The 23727-nt window shown below is 39.5% G+C and overlaps 1 protein-coding gene across 1 annotated transcript; it reads left to right on the forward strand.

Annotated features, from left to right (window-relative positions):
- The first annotated feature begins 10805 nt into the window (after nt 1-10805).
- LOC102230812 (adenosine receptor A1-like) lies at nt 10806-20592 on the forward strand. The gene is made up of 3 exons (XM_005804326.3): nt 10806-11853; nt 15078-15372; nt 16745-20592. The coding sequence occupies exons 1-3, from the start codon at nt 11450-11452 to the stop codon at nt 17126-17128; spliced, it is 1083 nt and encodes a 360-aa protein (XP_005804383.3). The 5' UTR covers nt 10806-11449; the 3' UTR covers nt 17129-20592.
- The last annotated feature ends 3135 nt before the right edge of the window (nt 20593-23727 follow it).

Consider the following 23727-nt stretch of genomic DNA (forward strand, 5'->3'; position numbering starts at 1 on the left):
CCTCATCAACCCGCAGCTTCATCTGCGCCCATTGGGCGTCGTCTAGGTAAGACGTACCTGCTCCTGACTCGTTCATTCTCCCTTCGCTTTACGTCTCTGTCAGCGTACCAGTGCCTTTAACTCACGTTTACCACGCCTCCTATCGCCGGTCAGTCTTGGCATTTCCAGGGTCGCGACTAGCTCGTTCCGTTAGTTACCCGCTCAGGCCGCCGTAGCCCTCTCTTCCCTCTGTTGCTAAGATCGCTCCAAATTCTGTCAGTAGTTCCAGTTTGCATTTCAGCTCATTCTGGCCTCCGCCCCAGCTGCCGCTGGTCTCCTAATCGCAGCACCATTTTCTTTAAGCTTTTCATGACTAGTAGAGGGGATCCGCCTAAAGTTCCATATAAAACGCACCTGAAAACAAAGGAGTTATGGGCATCTTTTATTTACAATTTCTCTTTTCTGGGAAAAAAAAAAAAAAAAAAGCTGTGCTGCCCCTTCTACTCCAGATCCATGCAAGCAGCCCATCCACACAGATGGCAGAGCGTCCGAGTGCTGCAGCTCCAAAATGGTGCAGTCATCAGGTGTCTGAAAGAGAATACCTTAACTATGGACCCAGCAGGTAGATTACCCGAGAACAGAGACGCAGCCTACCTAGATCTGCTCTTTTCATCTGGTGAACCAGGTGGAAGCGTAACAACGCTGCAGGAAAACACGAATGGCTTCATTAGTAGGTCCAGCATCCACAACAACCGCAATCCCAGCCATTGACCGTAGATGGCTTGACGATCTCAGTTGTGCAATCAGGAACACAAGCCACCCAGGCAGCCGACATACACGGGGAGAAACAGTCATGCACACACACCTTAGCAGCACCATCAATAACGGGGCCGCTCCTGGTGCACAAAGCGGGGAGGATGGTTCTCCTTCCCCCTCAGTCGGGCCAATGTCTCACCCCGAGTAGTCTGATCATCAGAAGCCGCTCGTAGGCTCTCTAATTTTGCAGCTTCATTGCAGCCAGACCGGATCTCATCTGCGTACTTCCCAGTCGTCAATCTTAACCTCCACCCTCGAACAGTCAGCTTCACCTGCACAGCGATACGAACTTCACGAGTCCTCTTTCAAGTGATTCATAGTTCACATCGCCGCTCGCTCTGACAGCTTTCTTCCCTCGTCATCCATTGGTTCCGACCCATATCAAGGAGGCATACACACAGTTGGTATGCAGACATGCGCGCTAGGTGGTCAGCGTCATCTATACAGCCGTCAGTTCGATACACGCGACGGGATAAAACCAGCCAATGTTCTTCTGGTAAATGGATGGTCAGTAATTACCGCTGGAGCTAGTCGTAGCCGACCACAAAGCTCGCTCGTATAAAAAAAGCCTCCCGTTCCCCGATAATCCGACTGCTTACCACCAAGCCGGACCGTCGCTGGCAATATGGCTCACGAAGATCTAACTTCCCTGTTATGTGGCCGATTACCTAAAAGCGTTTCGGTAATCCCTTTCTGTCGGTCGCTACCAGCCGTTGGAGCAGGACGTATGGCGATCCTCATTGGCAGGAAACTAAACTCCGGCCCGACGTCGACTCTCGGTCTCGTGTCCGTGCTGTAGTCTACCGCGCAGTAGGAATCCTGACTTGTTCTACCCTTTTCCTTGCGTTCTCTAAAGAGCTTTTGGGGGATTTACAGGCCCCTATTATTTAGCGATCCAACTTCGTCTCATTGCCCCCAGCATAAGATAAAAACACTCCAGGCTTTCGAGAATTACATCCACGCATTCATCCGTAGTTGCATTAATTAATTAATTAGTTAAGCAGGATTCGTATATCCGTACAACTTAATCATATTACAGCAGATCACAGGCAGCCAGTCTGTCCCTCCAGGTCCAGTTATAACTCCCACATCTGCCTCCGTGCAAAGCATTCTTACAGCTTCCCTTCTTCAGTTCTTTCCTACATCCGCAGTCTGCTCGCTGGAAGCAACTTTCACGCTAAGCTTTAGCAACCTACCACATCATCTAGTCTAGTCTGGTCATCTAGTCTAGTCGAACCCCGCTGTGAATTTCTTCTCAAGGGATTTCTAAGCATAGCTCCTCTAATCCTGATAGCTGGAAACCCATCTCATTCCCATCACTTGGGAATCTTATCACTGCACACCAATCCGGCGCCTTCGTCCCCTACATCAGAGCTCCACTCATGCGCTTTCCTCCTAGCCTTCTATGGATTTCAGGTACGGAGTGAGTTCACACTGCATCTAAAGTATTCAATCAGTTAGAGACTATCTAACTCGATACTAAATTCTTCCCTGACCACTACAACCGCTGCCCGTTTCATCTGCCACCTCAGACTGATCTCAGCTGAGATCCTCCCCCTCGCCACTTCTCGGGCCATTCTTTTAGAATAGGCGTTGCCACATCGCCATCGTCAGGCGTCCCTTCAGCTTCTCTCCTTCAGCTCGGCCGCTGGTCATCCCCGGCCTTCTCATCCTATATCCTACCAAATCTTTCAGCTGTGCTCGAAGCTCCACATGCAGGTGAGCATCTCTCCAAATTACTGGTGGTGGAGCCCTAGTCTCCGTAAATAGCTACTAAATGGTGAAATTCTTCTTTTTGTTCATTGGTCCCACAGTGACACTTAGTGGCTGATTTGTGCTTTATTTTGAAGAGCGGTAGATTTCTTCTTTGCGTATTTTGTGTTAGGCACTTCCTGTTTCGCTAACCACGCAGAGTCAGCGTTAGAGCCTGAAGAAAAAGAAAATTTGTAAAATAGCGCTCTTGGAAAGCAGAATGAGGTAGAAATGTGCGCAATTGTGTTTTGTGAACATTCATGTTTTATTTATACATTATGTATCCTTTATTTATACTACAGTTTTCACGGTGTCTGACAAGAAAGGTCAAGATTAAACTGCACCCGTTCGGAACTCCCTGCATCTGGCTGTCCATTCCGAGAGGCCGCTACAGTCACCTCTAACATTTATTTCACACCTAGGGAAGCTAGCAGGGCCCAACAGGCCCTCAGCCCTGCCGGCTTGGCCTCGCAGTCCATCACGCTGCTTCGCCATCAGTCCCGCCAGCATGCGGGCCCTATCGCCTATCAGTCTCGTCAGACTGCAGGCCCTGACTGACGCCTATCAGTTCGGCAGACTGCAGGCCCCGACCCACGCCTATCAGTCTCGTCAGGCTGCAGGCCCGACTGACGCCTATCAGTTTCGGCAGACTGCAGGCCCTACCGACGCCTATCGATCTTGTCAGACTGCAGGCCCTACCGACGCCTATCAGTCCCGTCAGACTGCAGGCCCTACCGACGCCTATCAGTCCTGTCAGATTGCAGGCCCGACCGACGCCTATCAGTCTCGCCAAGCTGCAGGCCCTACCGTCGCCTATCAGTCCCGTCGACTGCAGGCCCCGACTGACGCCTATCAGTCTCGCCGAGCTGCAGGCCCCAACCGACGCCTATCAGTCTTATCAGACTGCAGGCCCAACCGACGCCTATCAGTCTTGTCAGACTGCAGGCCCAACCGACGCCTATCAGTCTTGTCAGACTGCAGGCCCAACCGACGCCTATCAGTCTCGTCAGACTGCAGGCCCAACCGACGCCTATCAGTCTTGTCAGACTGCAGGCCCAACCGACGCCTATCAGTCTCGTCAGACTGCAGGCCCAACCGACGCCTATCAGTCTCGTCAGACTGCAGGCCCAACCGACGCCTATCAGTCTCGTCAGACTGCAGGCCCATCCGACGCCTATCAGTCTTGTCAGACTGCAGGCCCCAACCAACGTGGAGCGCCTATCAGTCATCCGACTGCAGGCCAGCCAGGCCTCGGCCCGGCTCCCTCTTTTGGGGGGAAGACTATCCCGAGCTCGCCGAGCAGACCGCCTGCTCACGGCGATCCTCGGCTCACGGTCTTCTGCCGGGTCCGAGCGCCAAAGAAATTGTACCATTAAATCTTTTTAACTGCTATTTTCTTCTCTGTGTGAGTCTCTCCAGATTGAAATGGAGCCTTGGCGAAAATTCAAACTGGGAGACTCGACCAGCTTCACCACATCATCTAATCACTACGCCCGACCGCAGCCAATCCGGACCAGAGCTTCACGCCGCTCCAGCCAATCGTCGTCCAAAGACACCTTCAAAAGTCCGAGCTACCCTGGGGTCTTCCTGCTCGTCAGCCGTGCTTCGACCCACCTCCTCCCCTTCTCCACCTTCACCATGAGGGTCGTCGTCCAGGATCCCTTGTGTTCTTCCTCTCCAAGCTCCGCTCCACCACCAGTTTCGGTCCCGGGGGGAAGACTATCCCGAGCTCGCCGAGCAGACCGCCTGCTCACGGCGATCCTCGGCTCACGGTCTTCTGCCGGGTCCGAGCGCCAAAGAAATTGTACCATTAAATCTTTTTAACTGCTATTTTCTTCTCTGTGTGAGTCTCTCCAGATTGAAATGGAAGTTCATTGATATTTAAGATCTTTGCAGCAGGCTGTATGAGTTTGGTCATTGTCCTTCTAGAAGTTGAACTTGACCCCATCTCAATTCTTTTGCAACCTCTTAAGAACTTTTATTCAGAGATTGTCCAATATTTAGGTCCATCCATCTTCTCATCAAGTCTGTGGCACCATCATTTTTCATTATGGGATTGGTGTGGTTGGAGAGATGTGAAGCACTGCCACAAATAACATTTTGCATGTAGGCAAAAAAAGTAAAATTTAAATCCCAACTAATCACCTTGGAAACCAGAAACCTTTCTCCCCATGTTTGTCGTGTTTTCATAACTGCATGTGGCAAACAGTGCTGAAAGAAAAACTGAGGCTACAAATGACCTGCGGCTGGAGTGGAGCTTCAAAACTGATTCAGGTGTTGGAGTTGGTGATTGGTAGAATTGGTATTCACATATGCTCTCCATTCTCTACTCCACTCTGAGCTTTTGTCATTTTTCCTTTCTTTCTTCTTTTCCTTGCAAAAAAACCCAACAAAAAACATCTAATTCTCTAGGAGCGTTAAACTGGTACAGACTTACCCCAGCTCCATCTGTCATCACAGCCAAAGGTGGTTCTACAAAGTACTGACTGTTTACAAATGCACGTCCCACTTTTTAGCTCCTAAATGTTTTAAAAAAAGAGTTGAAATCTTATCCTTTTTATAACAATTATGAAGCAAATTGTTTTGATTCATCACATAATAGTCCCAACAATAGAGATTTTTACTTGTAACACAACCAGTAAGAATTTTGCCAAATAAAAACAAACAAACAAAGAAAAAACTCCAGGTTTTAGGATCGCCAATGACTGCATCAGCTTTGAACACAGAGACTCACTCTCGCTCATGTCAGCCGTATAACTGAGGATATGATTCAGTTCCTGTTTTTATTACCCTTAAGTAGTCATGATTGTGCTCTCATTCCTGTACTTTCACTTCTTGAGTCATCAGTGAAAACACTTGGACTAGCATAAAAAAATTCCACTGCTTGATTTGAATTTAAACGTATCTGATCTAGTTTAACACCACAGACCAGAGTATGCTGTAGATTGACAAAAAAAAAAAACAATGATAAAGTTGTCTAATGCATGCTAGAAAATGTTGTACATCAGCCAGGCCAAGATAAAATTATCCAGAGTTTTCTTCCTGTTTTAGCTGAAAAAAGTCAATATGTCATTAATTGAAGGATTGTTTCAGTCTTCCCTGCTTAACAACACCATTTGTCTTGTGCAGAAGGTCACTACTACATAAATCACATAGTAGCAATGACCATTTATCCTGAGAACATAGTTGTTACAGCAATAAAAAAAAAGATCATTCAAATGTGGGTGAATATTGACTGAGTGAAATAAGTGTACCCAGCTTACTCTCGCATGAAGATTTACATTCTGAAGCAAAGGTGGGACTGTCCAACTAAATATAGAGAAACAATGTTAGAGCTCATTATAAGCCTGAACATGACTACATTCAGAGATTGTAGGCAGACTACAATTTTAAAATAGCACAAAAAAATTGCACATGGGAGAAAGACATGGTAGCACGGAAAATACAAATGGAAAGAAAGAAGTTCAGCTACATTCGACTGCAGACAATACAGTCATAGATATCACAAATACTATTTCTCCAGTTTGAAAATCCTCCGTTCATATCCTGGTTGTGACCTGACTGTGTGAAATTTGCATACTCTCCCCATGCATGGATGGCTTTTCCTCCTTTCAAAGCCTAAAAACAAGCACGCTGTGTCATCTGGCTGCTCTGAAGAGCTCTTTGCTAAGTCAAGCCAAACCAGCTTTATTTACAAAGCAAAACACCAAACACTGACAAAGGTTTTGAACATAAAAGCGATGATGAGCATGTGAGCATGGCAGTATGTCCTCTGAGTCCCTGTTTCCTCTGTGTTTCAGCAAACGTATTTTCTCTGAAGCGATTCAAGCATTCCTACTATTTTTTTTAAATACACCAATTTCTAAGGACAAGACAAGGTCATGGTTCTGACATTTTTGAGTTTAAAATTTCACTGCACCTAATACTTTAAGGTCACTGAAGATTTTGAGGCAGGTCAAGACAGAATTATCTAACTAATTTATCATGGCAGTAATAAAGCACTCATGATGGTTGGAGAAGACGCTATGCATGTTGAATTAAAATGTGTCGGCACTTATGCTCCAATCTTCAAAGCCTTAAAGGGATAGGAACATATTTTTCAAGTGGGGTGACTCGAAAAGGTAAAGAAATCTTACCTGCAGTAGAAAAGCTTATTGATTTCGACAAAAAGAGTAAATCTAGGTTAGCTGGTTTCAGGTAGTCAAAATCACCTAAACCAAAAACATTGCTGTGGTTTAATTATTTTATGAATCTTTGAACTTCTGGCACTCTCATACCATCATTGGGCAGTAACTACACAGAAGGTAATGATTATTTACGGTGGACATTAAGGTGAACATTATGAAAATATGCAAAAAAATAAAAAAAATAAATATTTCTGCATGTAAAATGCACTCACAAACCCCCTGTTAGTTACATCTTATCAGCTATTAAGCAAAACAATGCTTCAACCAATCAACCAATCGCATGACATTTAGATATTACAATGTGGTCAAGATGACTTACTTAACTTCAGTCAAGTATCAGAAAAATGAAGGAAGAGAATTCATAATATTTTGAGCATGGGACAGTTGTTGCCAGATAAGCTGGTCTGAGAGACAAGATAACTGTAGCTCAGAAAAAATACTTGATACAACTAATACATGCAGACCACCACTGTTCGAAACAAAACATGTCAGACTTCGAGGCAAACTTATCTATCAGAATAGACCACACCGGTCTATTCGGAAATTGCTTCAATTTCCTGTCTGCTAAAAACAGGAAATTGAGGCAACAATTTTTAAATGCTGACATCAGAAATTATCTTGTCGCACTTTGCACCCCTTATTACCAACTGAGCACCTTTTGAATCTCACAGTCTACCTGGGTGTTGCTGCTGATCAAGTCCATCTTTTTATATGATTACAACATACACATCTTCTGACGTCTACTTCTGGCAGAATAACGCATAATGCCACAAAGTGTAAAGTACCTAAAACTGGTTTCTTCAACATGACAGTGAATTTATTATATTCCATTGGTCTCAACAGTAAATAAAAACCTTCATTCATATAGAAGAAGTCCAGCCAACAGATCTACTGCAACAGTATGTTGCAACCAAGTCAATGTTGACAAAAATCTCAGAGGAAATTTTAGACACTTTACTAAATGTATGCTTTGAAGAGTTATGTCAAATCTGAAAGCAAATCTGGGTCTAACCTGGTAAAAGGAAGGTGTCTAACTAATAAAGATACCAGTGAGTGTCTGAAAAGAATGAAACATGTCAAGCACTTCCAATCAGATTGTTATTAGAAAAGTAAGGCAGTGTAAAACAAAATTACATTTAAAATACTTTTGGCCTAAACTCCACTTTAATTTAGATGACGGCTTGACACAATTCTAATCCCACCTCTCACCTCCAATTCCTGTAATAATCATCAGCTTCTGTCTAAACAACCATGCAAATTTGATGGTTTGAAGTTTTAAAAAAGTATTTACAAAATAAGAGGTCAAGACCAAAGCAGATCTCCACCATCATAAAAAAGAAACTATAACATGAAGATATTTCACCTACCTTTCAAAAGGCTTTGTTCATTCTAACAGGGCCATTAATTTATTTCTTAATTTATTGGCTTGATTAGGTCCTTTTCATTTTTACACCCCAAAACACAGGTCCAATGGACTTGTATTTAATCATTTAAAATTGTTTTGTCATCTTGGATAACTAAGAAACTGCATCGTTCTGTTTTTGAGTATGAATTGGATTATTTATGGAGAGTCCAAGAGAAGATCTTCCAAATGAAAAACATGCAGAGAATGCAATCTGTAAGGAATTCATATACTTGTGTAAAAAGCAAAAATATAATAAAATGTTTTATTTAGATTTTATTAAGTTTACATGTGTTTACTTTTTTGTTAGAAAGCTACTCAGGAAGAAAATATTACATGTTTTATTCTTGGTGCCTGCTTCACACAGGAAGATCGCTGGTGATATATTCTACTTCGATTTTCTGTGAAAGCTAATATTGGCTTAGATGTAAATACTGTGCATCCGGTATTTTAAAGGTTCATCAAACAGTAAGCTGCCATCACACTTTTGGGTCTGACATGGTCTTGGCTTTTCTCCAACTGTGTATTCGTTGTAGACAATTATAACAGGTAAGGCTTCTTATCACTTCAAAAGAACCTGTTTCAAAAACCTTCGTGTATTCTCTTTGATCAATAAGAAAGCTGTTTGGGGTTTCCAGTGCTTAAGGTTGAATTAGAACCCCCCCCCCAAAAAAAACTCTAATCGTTTTCAGAGAATGGATATTCATTGTCTTCAAGGTGAGGGAAGGGAGCGCCACCCACCATATTCTACTTCCTGTCTGCGCTTTCTCTTGGAACCTGAATGCCACAAAGTGTGCCCAAGATGGCCCTCATTAAAGAAAATGGAGATGAATTTGTGAATGTACCCATTCTTCACGTTCTCTAATTCAAATGCTTCTCATTTGCATTTTCATGTTTAATTCTGTGCATCTGTCTTGCAGCAGAGTGCAGCTGTTTTCCAGTGATATCCCAGATCATGTTGTCCAAGGCAGTCTTATTGTCTCTCTGCAACACAAAACACATGACCATCTGTCTTCATCTCCTGTCCTTTTATTGTACATCCTCTCCAGAGCATTTAGCCCTCACAGGCTTTGAGGTTTTCCACCCCTTTCTTATGTAACCTGTAACTTCAGTCACATCCAACACACCATAAAGAAAGCTCCTCTGTTAAACCATTTGGGAGTCTGACGGCTTTGACACATAGAATACCAAAAGTGGTGTAATTTAATTCATCATTTAAAATGTAAACAATTTATCTATAGCATTTTAGCATGGCAATAATATGTAGCATGAATAACTAAAATCTGAACTTTAGTAATTAATACATGTAGTCGTTATAATATTATACAATAATTTGAAATCAAATAGTTGAATCCATTACAGTGTCCAGTCAAATACACCCTAATGTCAGGATGAACAGAATCTTCCTATTTCCTTTTGGTATTTGCAAACATACTGAGTGCAGTTTCTTACTTGGTTATCAAGTGTTTTCTTGCATTACAGCAATAATCCAACATTTTAATGTTCAAAAAAATAATTATTTATTATTATTATCATTATTATCATCATCATCATTATTATTATTATTATTATTATTATTATTATTATTATTATTATTATTATTATTATTATTATTATTATTATTATTATTATTATTATTATTATTATATTTGTATTTAATTATGGCCTTTTGTATTCACCTCCTTGGATGTTTCACCCGTTAATTGCTTTTAGTAAAACCACTGAATATCAAAGTGACACCTGAGTTTTTAAATTTTTAAATAGTAAATTACTTAACAAAAAAACAACTGGACTGGACTGGAACATCTCGACCCAGCAGCTTTTCTCCGTTCTTTCTTGCAAAACAGCTTAAATGCAACTGAAGCCTATTTGAGGTTTCTTGATAACAGGGTGTGTACAGTTCTTTTCAAATCCAGCCACATATTTTCAATAGGACATCTAAGTTTTGATTTGGCCGCTCATGAATGTCCAGCTTCTTGTATTTGTGAAAAGTTTGCTGTATGCTCAGGATCTCCAGAAGGCCGTTGCTCTCTGACATGCTGAATTAGATAAACCTCCAGGATTTCCCTATGTTTCTTCCCATCTATCTTGACAAGACCTCCAGTGCCTGCTGGAGGTGATGGTGGCAGCATCAGAGCATGATGCTGCCACCATCCTGCTTTACGGTGGAGATGGTGAGTTTTTGCAGATGTAAAGTGTTTTTTATTGCCAAAACACAGCATTGTCTGATTACCAAAAATACTTTTTTTTTGTCTCATTAGACCCAAGAATGAACCACCAAAGCTTTTGACTCATTCAGTGGTTGCATTGTAGGTGTCTTGGTGGCCCTACAATACAACCATTTCTTAAAGATGGATTCAGTGATCTCTTCTCCTCATTGCTTGAGAGTGGACCTATGAGTATTTACGATGAACTCACACACATCAACATGTAATTTCCATTTCACTCACAAAAATGCTGCTGACTTTCCTTAGTTGGTTCTCTTTCAAATTAGGTTCATACCATTGAAGGGGGTGAATATTTACGCAATCAACCACTTTAGCTACGTATTTATAAATAATTCCGACATCTTTCACCCTTGACTTTAAGATGTTTATTTGTGTTAAAAATATCAGCGCACTAAAAGGATGAAACATCCAAGGAAGATGTATACTTTTTCCTGGGAAAAGTAAAGCTTTGCTTGTAAATAATTGACACGATCAGGCATTTTTAGAGTGGGCTGCACCTGCCATGTGAATCCTCCCGAAGACTTCATTTGTCCACTCCCACAGAGGGAAAGCTTTCAGTCCGACATGTGACTTTGCACAAAACAAGAGAAGGACTTCTAATAATATAAGCTCTCCACCTGAGCGTCATCATATTTATTTAGGAAGATCATAAAGAGGACCCCGGAGAAAGACAAAAAAGATTTTTTCTTTTTAAGACTGAGGCATAAAAACAGAACATAATTATTGAAATGACTCAGATACAATTTTTATTTTTTTTTTTTCGGACTCCGGGGGTGGATTCCGTTTGTTTTGACCCTGTGAAGATACCAGATCTGTTAATCCGCTCTTTGGGGACCTGTTCATGAGTCATTCTCTTCTCCGGTGCTCCGTCCCGCTCCTCGGCCAGCCGGACTGCGGTGCGTCGGAGTGGAGTGGAGGGGAGGACACTTCTTTCTCGGAAACTGATGAAGTTTTGCGTCTGGCGCGCATCCAGACTGCACCTCCTGTACTTACATCCTAAATAATCCCCGAGCGTCAGAGTTCTTCTTCTTCTCTGTGACATACAAAAAAGAAAATGCGAAGCCTAAGCGAGGGTGTCTCGGTCGATGCCCACAAACTCAGACCGGGAACTCCTTCGACGTGTTCACGCTGAGCGCACCTCCGATCAAGCATCTGTGACCATGACTTCGGCTCTGCCTCTCTACATCGGAATGGAGGTGGTGATCGCCGTGTCCTCGGTCATCGGCAACGTGATGGTCGTCTGGGCTGTTCGCATCAACCGGTCTCTGAGAGACACCACGTTCTGCTTCATCGTCTCTTTGGCCTTGGCTGACATTGCGGTCGGGGCTCTTGTCATCCCGCTGGCCATAACCATCAGCATCGGGCTCCAGACACACTTCTACAGCTGCCTGTTGTTCGCCTGCACGGTGCTCGTCCTAACCCAAAGTTCCATCCTTGCGCTGCTGGCCATCGCTATTGATCGTTATCTGAGAGTCAAAATACCCATGAGGTAGGCCTAAAGGTGAATTTTCACTATAGTTTTTTAAATACATTGTCTCCTGTGTCTGGAGGCTTTGTGTCTGCTTGAACCTAAGCGCGCTGATTATATTCTCTCCAGGGTTTCTTTTTACTCCTGCAGCTTTGTGTAGTGGGTGCCTTTGGATTTTTTATTTTATATGTTGTTTTTCTTTACTAATCCATAATTTGATTTCACATACGTCTTACATCAGAATTCAAATTAATCACACCCCTTACAGATTTAGATTTTAAATTAATAAAATTTTGAGAAGTTTGTTTCTGATTGGAAATGAGAGGTAGCCTATGAAAATATAATAAAAGAAGCAGTATAAGTTAAAAATAAGATGTAATCTTTCTGCCTATGTTTATACACCCTTATTTCATGGAAAAATCTTGTAATGCTTATTTTTTATAAATGCTGACCAAAAGTAATAATTAAAGTGATTATTAATCTTTGAGGATGGAATGCCTTATTACCATCACTATCATCTTTAGCCCAGTCTATAGATTCTATATTGAACTCTAGGTAAGACAAGTTTGTATAATATCTTTTATACACAAGAAATCTAAGGAAAGATTTAAATAACAAAAACCTTTAAACTTTGCTTTAAAGCTCAGCTCAGTCACATGATTAAAAGCCTTACATAAAAATAAACTTTTGCCAAAGCACAAATTTGGATCAGCACTATGGTTTTACAACTCCAATGCATTGATATCATCTAAAAAAGTACAAGATAGAGGCAAAAAATATTTCTGAGTACTGCCTATTTCATAAATAAAGATAAAAAGAGTCGATATTAATCAAAATAATTTTCGGAGAAGATTTTAAAGCTTGGTGCCTAATCATATTTTGCCCTCACATATTCTTATATTTTTTATAGAACTGCCAATGTTGAGCCATTGGACAATCAGCCAATAAGAGGGTCTGTAAGAGAATGCATGATTGGTCAATAGGCTCACGGTGGATGCTTCTTGGACTGTGTAATTTGTCAAGCCAGCAAGCCAACACACACATAGAAACAAATGCTCCTGTGCACAGTCCGGCTCTTTCTGTGAAAGGACATCAATACAAGTTAAAGTGACATGAATCAGGAAACATTTCTAATTTATTGGCCATTATGTGAATACTGACTGTCTAACTGTTCTGGGCTCTGCTGGACATGTCTGCCTGCTTAGGATATGTTGGGAGATTATACAAATTCCACAACAAATTAAAAATGTCTTGACATCACAAAACTGCCAAATAACTAATATCTTTGTAAGTGGTTGAGTGCATAAAATTGTGCCCATGTCATGTACACAATATTAAAAAATTATCTTCACACCATCTAAGATCTATTTACGCTTTTAATCATATTCACATTTCAGTCTTGAATGAATTTTATTTAGCCGTAACTTGAACCAGAAATTGATTTCCCCTCTTTGTGCCTCCCTTGGGACTGTGGAGGGACACGCGTTAAGCACTGATTGCTTTTTATAGCTGAGGTGTTTGTATTTGTTGATAAGGTTGGCCTGAGATTTGAAAATTGTTTCTCATGCTTTGCTGGCGAGCTTGGAAAGGATTTACAGGTGCTAGACAACAACTGGATGGACAGAGAACTGTTAGAATCTAGACAGCCATTTTTTTGGCTGATGGTGAGCTTATTGGTATGCAGCCAGAGAGCAGCAGCTGCTCCAAGGGTTGGGCTCCACATGTGGAGTTAAAATACCGATACCACATTTAAGTTGTCCTCCTCTCCTCCAGCCATGATCTATTTTATCATCCATTAATTATTTTGTCTTGTGAATGTGGTCACTCCTTGTCAAGGAAGAAAAGTGTTGAAAAAGAAAAATGACACATTTTATCAGTGTGTTTGTTATTGGCCAAGTGAGATTACCCAGACAGCATGCAGCTGTGATAAGGGGGAGAAATACTGCTTATTGCTCTTAATATGTACTCACGTTTGTCAATTTTTGCTTTTTAGCATAGATGAACAATTTAAAAAGCACAAGCTCATGCAGGATCATGCCGGACTTTAAATTAAAAAAAAGAAGTTTTCTTTAATACCAAATGTTGTGCACATTAATAATTTTTTTTAGGAATATTTGTAATTTAGAAACACAATAAAAGAAAAAAAGACTTGAGTTGCTTTGCCAAAAACAAAGATTCTCTTCTGCACCATTAAATATAAATATGTCCACCACTTTCTAGCAATTGTATTTATCTATTGTACTTAATTAATTTAGTCATTTTTAACTAAATAAAAATAACTATTGATGTTTGAGAAGAGAATTGTAAGCATCAAAGAAAGAACAACGGTCCGGAGACTGCAGTTTGAGAAAGAGTGCTATAAAATATTCATATCTTTTTTTCTACTGAAATGAAAATGTTTTAATTGTGGAAAACAAATTTTTGAGGGTATTTGTCTTCCAACAAATAGAGGTCAAGATTTTGTTTTACAGTCCAAGGCAAATTTTCCCACACCCAAAACATCACAGTGCATCTCAAAATTGTACAAAAGTGGCAAATTGCTGTTTTTATTAAGTAAAAATGACATGATAGATAAATTCAAAACTGCACTGGATAAAAAGACATAACCTTTCACTCTGATTTAAAAGGTGACCTATTATGTTTCCTTCAACAGGTCAGGGTTGATCTAGGGGATATACAAAACCTGTTGATTAAATTTTTTACACAAAGTCATTGTTAGATAATGACATTTTGAGCTGGTCAATTCTGCCTATTTTGAGCTCCTATCAGAATGAGCTGCTTTAGGGCCTCTTGTTACTTTAAATCTAAATTAGCTGCTGCTGGCCACGCCACCTCTCCTTCCCCAACTCAATGTTTACACTTGCAAAAAATGTGCAGATGTGAAATTATACTACCAACAAGAATGCAGCAAGTGGTTTATGGATGGTAAGTCATCAAAAAACACTTGTCGTTTCCAGCAGTCATTGTACAGCTGTAAAACCAGCTGACCAAACGTGCTGGAGCTCTGTTTGGGATTGCTAGGTAAAGGGCTTGGCTTGGCTGGGATCGCTAGATAACAGTACAACAGTGCTTGGGCTGTTTTTATAAGTACAGCCCAAGCTGTACTTAGCTGTACTTAGAGCCCAAGCTGTACTTAGAGATGCTGAGATGAAAACAAAAGTGTAGAAATGTGCAAAATTACAACAGTTGGGTAAATCTTGAGTACAATCATTTGAGTACAATTCTCACCTTCTTTTTTGTCACAGTTACAAGAGAGTGGTAACCCCTCGGCGAGCTGGGACAGCCGTGCTGTTGTGTTGGCTGGTGTCCATCATAGTGGGCCTCACGCCAATGTTTGGCTGGAATAACCTGCAGTTTCTCCTTAAAAATGGCACCGTGACCACTGACGAGCTTGTGGTGACCTGCGAGTTTGAGACAGTCATCAGCATGGACTACATGGTCTACTTTAACTTCTTTGGCTGGGTCCTGCCGCCTCTTCTGCTCATGCTGGCCATCTATGTGGAGATTTTCTACATGATCCATAAACAGCTCAACAAGAAGGTAAGGCTTGATTATTCATACAGGAATATTTTGTTGAGTATATTTTTTTCTTAAATAAAAATAATCCTTACACTTTTTCCACATATTGTCACATTACAGATTCAAACATTCATGCTTTACTAGGTTTACTTGCCCAGCATTTAGCTCCATCTGTCTTCCTCTCAACTCTGTCTCTGTTGAAAAAAAACTGTCATGATGAATGAGTTTGTGGATGGACCAAAATGCAGACAGGAACTGGGAGCATGGATCATGATAAGTGTTTTAATGAAAAGAGATGAAAAAATCTCCAAAAACCACAGAGAATACAGGGAGCCAGGGGAGAACAAACAAAAAACATCAGGGACAAACAAAAGCACAAGGAGCATGGTCAGGGGAACAGGATCTAACAGGAATTAACAGGATCTGACAAAATTAAACAGGAGGAATCAGTAAGGAGTGTCAGCAGGTGAAGGATTTAAATACTGAGACGGTGAATGTTGGAACAATGGACCTGGGCTGATTAGCTAACTGGTTGCAGATGTGAGGAGAGAGCAGAAGGCAGACTGAGGAGAAGGACAGAGAGAAAGTGCCACAGAGGATGAGGGAGAGAGTGAGAAAGCAAAACTAAACATACTAACCATAATTAAACATTACCCAAGAAGAACCAGACACAAGAAATAAACATAATAACCTTGAATCACAAAGAAAGGACTGAGCTAAGAAAAACACGAACAAGAATGATTTTATTTAATCAAAATAAGAAACTAAGGAACACAATGATAATGGAACTACGAAATATTCAAAACACCAAAACAACCCAAGATCCTAACAAAGACATTTTTTCAGCATTATGTTACCATCAGACTTTTTAACAAGAGGAATGTGTATTCCTTCTGACAGGAGTACCATCTCTCAGTATGCCTTGGGCAAGCTTTAAATAAAACTTCCTATGACTTTCTTTTTCCCAGTTTTAATAAGGGTCAAATTTACACAACCAATAGTTGTCTGGATCAATAGATTATCCCACCAGAGCTGTGGATCAGTGCAGCTCATCCAGAGTTACCATGGGCTTCTTGACTGCTTCTCTGAATAATTTTCTCCTTGCCTGGCAATGACTTGGTAGTTATCCAGTTGGTCGATTTTCATTTTACTTTTAGGAAATGGGTTAAACAGTGCTGTGTGACCCCAACAAAACCCAAATGAAATACATAGAAGTTTTTGGCTGTACTGTCACAAAATGGGAAAAAGTTAGAGGGTTAGAATAGATTAAAAAAAAGAAATTCAAGTGTAACATCAATCAGATTATTTCAAAAAGGATCAACCTCATTATTGCTTCATCAAGGTAGTGTACATTTACAATAATGTTTCGTGATTTTTCTTAATGTCTTTGAAGGTGACAGCAAGCCACACGGATCCCAGACGATACTTTGGGAAAGAACTTAAATTAGCCAAGTCTCTCGCCCTCGTCCTTTTCCTCTTCGCAGTCAGCTGGCTCCCACTTCACATTCTCAACTGCATCACTCTCTTCCTCCCGGGCTACAAGATGTCGATGTCCCTCTTTTACGTCGCCATCATTCTCACCCATGGCAACTCAGCCGTCAACCCCATCGTCTACGCTTTCCGCATCAAGAAATTCCGCACAGCGTTTCAGAAAATCTGGAAACAGTACATGCTGTGTCAGGACCCCATCGGTCGCCTTCCTCAGCGAGGGAGCCAGAGAGGCCAGAGCCGCGACACGAGGCTCAGGCAGAATGATGATGACGATGACGATGTTTGACCTTTGGGAACTAATTGTGCTATTGTGTTACTGACAATTTTTACAGCAGTTGTTTACAGGAACGTGAGACCTGATGCTCAAGGTCTGATGCAGATCCCAGTGACATTAAGGGTACAGAGAAAGTGGGGCTTTTATGACCAATCTCTTGAACTGAAATCAGTAAGTGCATATGTGTAGAACATGTGGTACTATAGCGTTGTGTACTGTATTCGTTGACTAAAATTACAATTCAAGGCCTTTGACATCTGAAAGAGCTCAAGTCTATTCATCTAAAATCTTTGCTTCATTAAAATGCTTCATTTCTGTGGCCTTAAGGACCAAAAGGAACTGAGCAATGGTGAACATGATGACTCTGGTGAACTTGTTGTGACTGAAGAGAAAGCTTCAAAATGAAGTTTGACGCTTTAAGAAGGTTTATGATGTTGGGTGTGTTCGTTGTTGATGTGGGGAAAAAATTTCAAATCAGAAGCAAAACTTCTGATTTTATTCATATTAAAGTAAAATTGAAATTCAAACTCATTCCAATTGTATTAAAATTTCTTAAAATTGTCCATATTTTGTCACTTCAGTATTTTTTATTTTTCTTAGAAAAACCAACAGAGTAGAGAATAACTTTGAAGGTAAAGAAAGGTTAGAAATGAAACATGAAACAAGTGTTTGAATTTCTTTTAACATTAAAAAATATGAAATTTATTATTTGGGCTGTCATTACAAGGAACATGGTTATTGGAGACAAAATCTGAGATTGTGAAAGATTTGTTTTACATGTGGACCAGATGCCAGGAGACTACTGGAAACATTAACATAGAGGCAAACGTTATGGTTTTCGACATCTGAAAGATCAACTCTTGTTGATATTACAACAAGAGTGAAATCATTTTTCTGTGTATTCCACCTCTGTCATGCTTTGTCAGACTGCTTTTTCATTAAACTTCAAATGTAAGATAAAAAATATTCATGATAGGAACCATATTGCTTTTTAGCCGAGCCTTGCTACAGGCCTGTTCAGAATCTTCTTGTGCCGAATCTTGATGTTATGAAAGTTAATGTTTTCCCCACCTTGTGTTGCCGGATGGGTATTACAACAGTTCTGATTGCTTTTCCACAGAGTGTTTAGATGAACATACCCTCCTCCTATCTACCCCCAAAATACTAGATATCAAGAAAAATATCTGGAGCAGTATTGCTGGGGTCTGAGACCATTTGACTGACAAAATAACTAATCCTACCTAATAACTCTTGCTTTTAATTAGATATTTGTGGACACAATGCTTAAAACCCACAGACACATTGGTCATATAACTGCAGCCACATCAGTTTTTTAATTAAAGATCAATGCATTCAAAGAATGCTGGTGCTCCTTCATCTTTTCAGCTCTGTTTGAATGAGTCCTTTTATCCCCACTGCACACTCGGCTGGTCGTTCACTGTTTCAAAGTTTACTCTTGATTCATGAGAAAATACAATCATGTCTTTTTAATTAATTTTCCGTTCAAGGCAGGGATACTTTAATTAATGTTGCTTGTGTAAAGTGAATCATAATTGATACTGTATGTTATGCACATGGTAATATATGACTGCTGACACAAATATGATATGTAGAACTCAATGTAACTAACTCATGTAGGCGCTGGTAGGAGACACTGTTAAAGATTCATCTCACTGAGGGAACAGCTGTGCAGTGACAAATTCACAGCTGTTGTTTGCAAAGAGCAGGAAGTCCAACCTCTAAGCCCCTCTTATTTGACCAGCCAGAAAAAATATTGAGGGGCTTTGGATTTGTAATGCATTATTTGCACAAAACTTTTGAAGAATCACAATTTAAACAGACTTATTTTACTTTTTTTCATTCTTCTCTCCATGGATGTCTGTATGACATGTTAAGACAGTCAAGGGCTATTTTGTTTTCCTCTGAAGGCATGCATCACAAATTTCTGTTATGTGGCAGACAGTGGGTGAATAAGTGAGGGGCTTCTAAGCATGAATGCAGGAAAGAAATAAAACCAAATCTAGAGTTTATGTTTTAGAAAGAGTTGCTTCTTAGGCAGAAACCTGTTATACAAAAGTACAGCTTTTACATAGGTATTACAGAGAAAAGACAAACATACACTTGAGCATTCTAAGACTGAGTGTGTTTCAAATGCTGAACTGTTATAATACAATAATGTGTCCACGTGATTACTTTCTTTCATTTTATGTGCATTTATTGCCCTGCTACATTGCACTGGAAAGTTTTAAGATCAGAATATCATCTCACCAAATATATTCAAATTTAACCTTTGAATTTGCTGAATTATTCTGCAAGAATCTTAAAAGTACTGAATCTGGAAGGACACTATCGAAGTGTATTAGCACCTTACTAATAGTTCAATTCTTATATAAAAGATTTTTCAAAGTGAAGTGCAGGTTGTTATAAGATGAGAAATGATAGTTCAAATAAAACATTAAAAAAATTGTGATTACATAGCTTTGTTCATGTCTTTGTTTTTCTTCACGTTTTACCAAACTCTCGCTATATAAGATCATCCGCAGTAACAAAATGCTTTGTGAACTGTAGGATGGAGTGGGATGATACAGTACAAATCAAAATATGCAGTGCCTTGCAAAATGATGTACATCCCGTGAAGATTTTCACATTTTATTACATTATAACCACAAAAGGTAATATTTCTTACTGGGACTTTATATGAAAAACTAACACAAAGTAGTGGAAAATTATAAAGTGAAAAAAAAATGACATCAGGTTCTAAAACTGCAAAAATCTGGAAACTATGTAATTTAATCTTTGTATAAATGCAACTTTTTTTGTAAGGACTTCATGTTTGTTAGAGGATATGAGTGAATAACCAGCATCAAGGAGACCAATAAAAACAGCAGAGATGTCGGTGATAAAGTTGTGCAGATGTGCTTTCAAAATCTCACAATCCAGTGTTCAAATCAGAACTGTCCATCTAAGCTGATGTTCATGATTGCTCTGGAAGAGAGATCCACAGGTCAGATGAGACCGGGGATCTCAGAGGAGCAGACTTCAGCTTTCTGACCTATTTGGAAAATATGGAGTGGAAAAAAAGTATAATATGATGACAATTGCATCTTGGGCGCCACACATTTGGCTGGAGCTACACATCTATGTAGTTAATAGCTTGGTCAAAGTCTCAAGTTAAATGCAAAATAAATCTTTGACAAGAATATGACTGAGCGTGAGCAATTTCCAAAAGCGGAAATGGGAAAAAAGCCTTTATAGCCCATATGTAGATCACTGGTAGAGCAAGAAACCAATATGTCTGTTACTATTTTTGCAGCAAAATGTAGTTGAACATAACATTCACTCAGGGTTAGGGTTACTGTGTAATGTTTTCTTGTAAAAACATTCAAAACTATCCTTTTCTTTGTACTTCACCTTCATGCACAACATTGTTGTACACAGCTTTGTTGTGCTAACAATAAAATGGGAAAAAGCTAAAATGTGTTTGCAAGACAATATATTACTGTTAGTTATGCATCAAAATTGTTAATTTACTGATGTAAATACTGGTACAGGAGGATTATGTATAAAACTCCAAGGGATTTGGATTGTATTTCATAATTTATTTGCAGATTATATTTTAATTGAAATTGTTATTTGGTACAAGAGAGTGAGCGTTGAAGTCCACTGACAGCTTTCAGTTTTACATTATTAATACGTAATTTGTAGAGGTAAAATATTTTTGGAGATACACTTTCTTGGAATTATCAAAGTGGATCAGTTCAGTTGTCAGAGGCTGAATAATTAATGTTCTGTGGAAAAAAGCTCATTGAAGGGCATTGAGGCAGCAGGCAGGAAGTATTTAGATGGCAAGGTCTTTATTATCAAAACTAATCTGAGACATCTTTGGGGTAGGAAACCTACTGAAACTCTGTCTGTGACTTAACCAGCAAGAAAAAAGGGAGCAGCTGTACTTACCATTTCATTTTAATACAGTTCTTTCTTCCACTTGCATTCTATTTTGTTTTACCTCTGAACTTATTTTCTCCACAGCTGAATATTGAATGTGGTTTGCCCTTTATATAAAAATCTCTGTTCCAGCTTGGAGTATTTGTTTTTTATTATTTTACTTTATTTTTTACTCTGCCTGACAGGTTGTCCTTGTCGTTGTTCCACAGAACTGCTATCCAGACCTGGAGTATTTGCTGCCTCCAGAAGTGTCTTCACAGTTTCTTGACGTCTCTCATAAACTGTTTTTAGCTTGTCTTTTGTTTCCTTGCTGTTAAGTGCTGCTATACTGATGGTGCACATTACTTGAGACAAAAAATATTTGATCTTATTAAGCTAATGAATTATTCTACCAAGACGTGGAGAGATGAAATATTAGCTTATCTTTTTGTATGTTACAATAAAGAGGATAGTTGCAGAATCATTCAACAGGAATGTCATTCTAAGAAACAGAAAATGCAGATTGTGTTGAGAAGATATTGCATATGGTGCGTATTCTATGTAGACTGACTGCAAATTCGACATACTTCTCTACGTATAATATCTGTGAACAGGCACTTTTATGCAACCAGATTTCAGCAAGGAATAAGGACAAAACATAAAAAAGAGAAATATGTTTAGACTTTACTATTTGTCAAGAGTTCAATTTCCAGTTACAGAAACATGTGAAATAAACAGACAATTTGTTTTGAAGTGCCTGTTATTTTATTCTGCAAAGCAGTCATTTATAATTGTTGTTTGGCCAAATGATGAAATTCCAGTGGCGTGAAGTCAAAATATTCTAATGCAATCATGTGGGCTGCAAAAGCAAATAACCTATCAAGATTTGGCCGTGTGTTTTTTCTCTCCAGGATCAAATTTGTGGGAGACAGGATGATTCAGAGAACATTCAGAAACATCCCTAAGTACTGATGGGAAGAACTGCAGTGATTGCATGAATCCTAAAATTACACATGTGTGGGCAATCACATGTGGCAAAGTATAAACAGACTTTTTAACAAGGTAACATAACTTATGTTGATGAAGGTAAACTAAATATTGCATGGTAGAAAAACAAGCCAGGTTAGGTTACTTTCCTGACCCAGTCCTGAACCAATCTTGATTTGGATTAATTAAACACAACAGTTCAACATGCATTTGGCCCAGAATAATGGGAAAAGTTTTCAACTCTGAGAAACTGGATCTAACCCACCAAAGAGTGGGCTGAAAAATATAATCTGGGTAACTAAACAAGCAATGTTTAAATTTTGACATTAGTTTATTATACAAATGTATGCATGTTGGGTCTGTTTTACAATAAATTATTTGAATGTAGGGGGCGCTGTTGCTTGAGTACACCTTACCTTGCTTTCAAAGCACCACTGACATACAGTAAGAAGCTGGACTGAAGTAGGTTGACATTCTGATAGCTGTAACTCTATAAAATGCAAATATATTGTAATCTAAAGTAAATTTGCAGTAATTAAATCAATCTATTCTCGGTGACCAGCCTGAGCTCTTAAGACTATAGTTAATTTGAAAACATGGGCAACACATAAGCATGTATGTACACATTGTCACTTGACATGTTTTGTTTTTAAGAAGCAGGAGTAGCAAAATGGGGAGAGAATACAAACGTCATGGTATAAGACCCCTCTTACTACAAAGAAAATGTGCTACTAACTTTTCACTGTGCAGCCTCATGTCAGTGGTATTTTTTTTCATACAATTATATAAAAAATTTTGGCATTAACATACTTTCGCTTGAGGTTTTACCAAATTTTTTAGAATAATCCAGCTTGTTAACACCCTTGAGTCACAATGCAATATAATAACCAGGGAAGAACCAGACGCGCTCAGAGTTGTTTGTATATGCTATGTTTTTTGCTAAGGAAGCAGTGCTAATTACAGCATGATGATTCAACCCTGAAACAGCAAAGGCAATCTTAAATGTGGTGTGTGTCTTTTACCAGGCATAGTAAAAGACACACACCATTCAGAGTTTAGTATGCGTCAGAGTTTGTAAATTGGAACCTCATTTGTTTAATGCAAATACCTGGACACTTTTTCCCATAAACCTACTCTGCAAGAATAATTTCCTATGAAGATGTCCGGATTAGAGATGTTATTAAATAAAAAAAGAGAACCGCTAGCAGAATCTGTTGTATGAATAATGTATAAGGATGTCTTGTGTTTTTTAATCATGGTCTTCCCTAGATAAGTCAGTTTTGTCTATTAAACTAAATCACAGGGATGGGAACTTGTGTTCTGACATCATGTGACATAGCTCTGCCGTCTAGTGGTTTCTATTTTATCCTCACAAGAACTTCAAACACATCAAGGTACTCAGTCAAAAAAACAAACATAAAATTTACTTTTTTGTTGAGCATGCCAAATCAATCAAAGTAACACAAAATAATTTTATTTTAATCATTACAAAAACAATGGCACAGTGGTACAAGTGAAAGCCCTCCCCCAAAAAACATTTTCTAACATTTGTTATAGTTGGCTTGAGCTCAGTTGGTAAAATAATTGACAAACTCTTCACATTTAATGACACCAAATCAGTCACCCATAATTAACCACATACAAATGGTGAAAAACGTACACATTTGTCTGTATTATAAACAGTCTTAGAAAGTAAGAGA

The sequence above is a fragment of the Xiphophorus maculatus genome, chromosome 20, assembly GCF_002775205.1.
Source record: "Xiphophorus maculatus strain JP 163 A chromosome 20, X_maculatus-5.0-male, whole genome shotgun sequence".
NCBI classification, from domain to species: domain Eukaryota; kingdom Metazoa; phylum Chordata; class Actinopteri; order Cyprinodontiformes; family Poeciliidae; genus Xiphophorus; species Xiphophorus maculatus.

Bases quoted from the DNA above. Each gene is read 5' to 3' on its own strand.
- LOC102230812 (XM_005804326.3), top strand. From the start codon at position 11,450: ATGCCCACAAACTCAGACCGGGAACTCCTTCGACGTGTTCACGCTGAG. The intron at 11,854-15,077 runs GTAGGCCTAAAG...TTTTTGTCACAG, and splicing joins AGAGTCAAAATACCCATGAG to TTACAAGAGAGTGGTAACCC. The intron at 15,373-16,744 runs GTAAGGCTTGAT...ATGTCTTTGAAG, and splicing joins ATAAACAGCTCAACAAGAAG to GTGACAGCAAGCCACACGGA.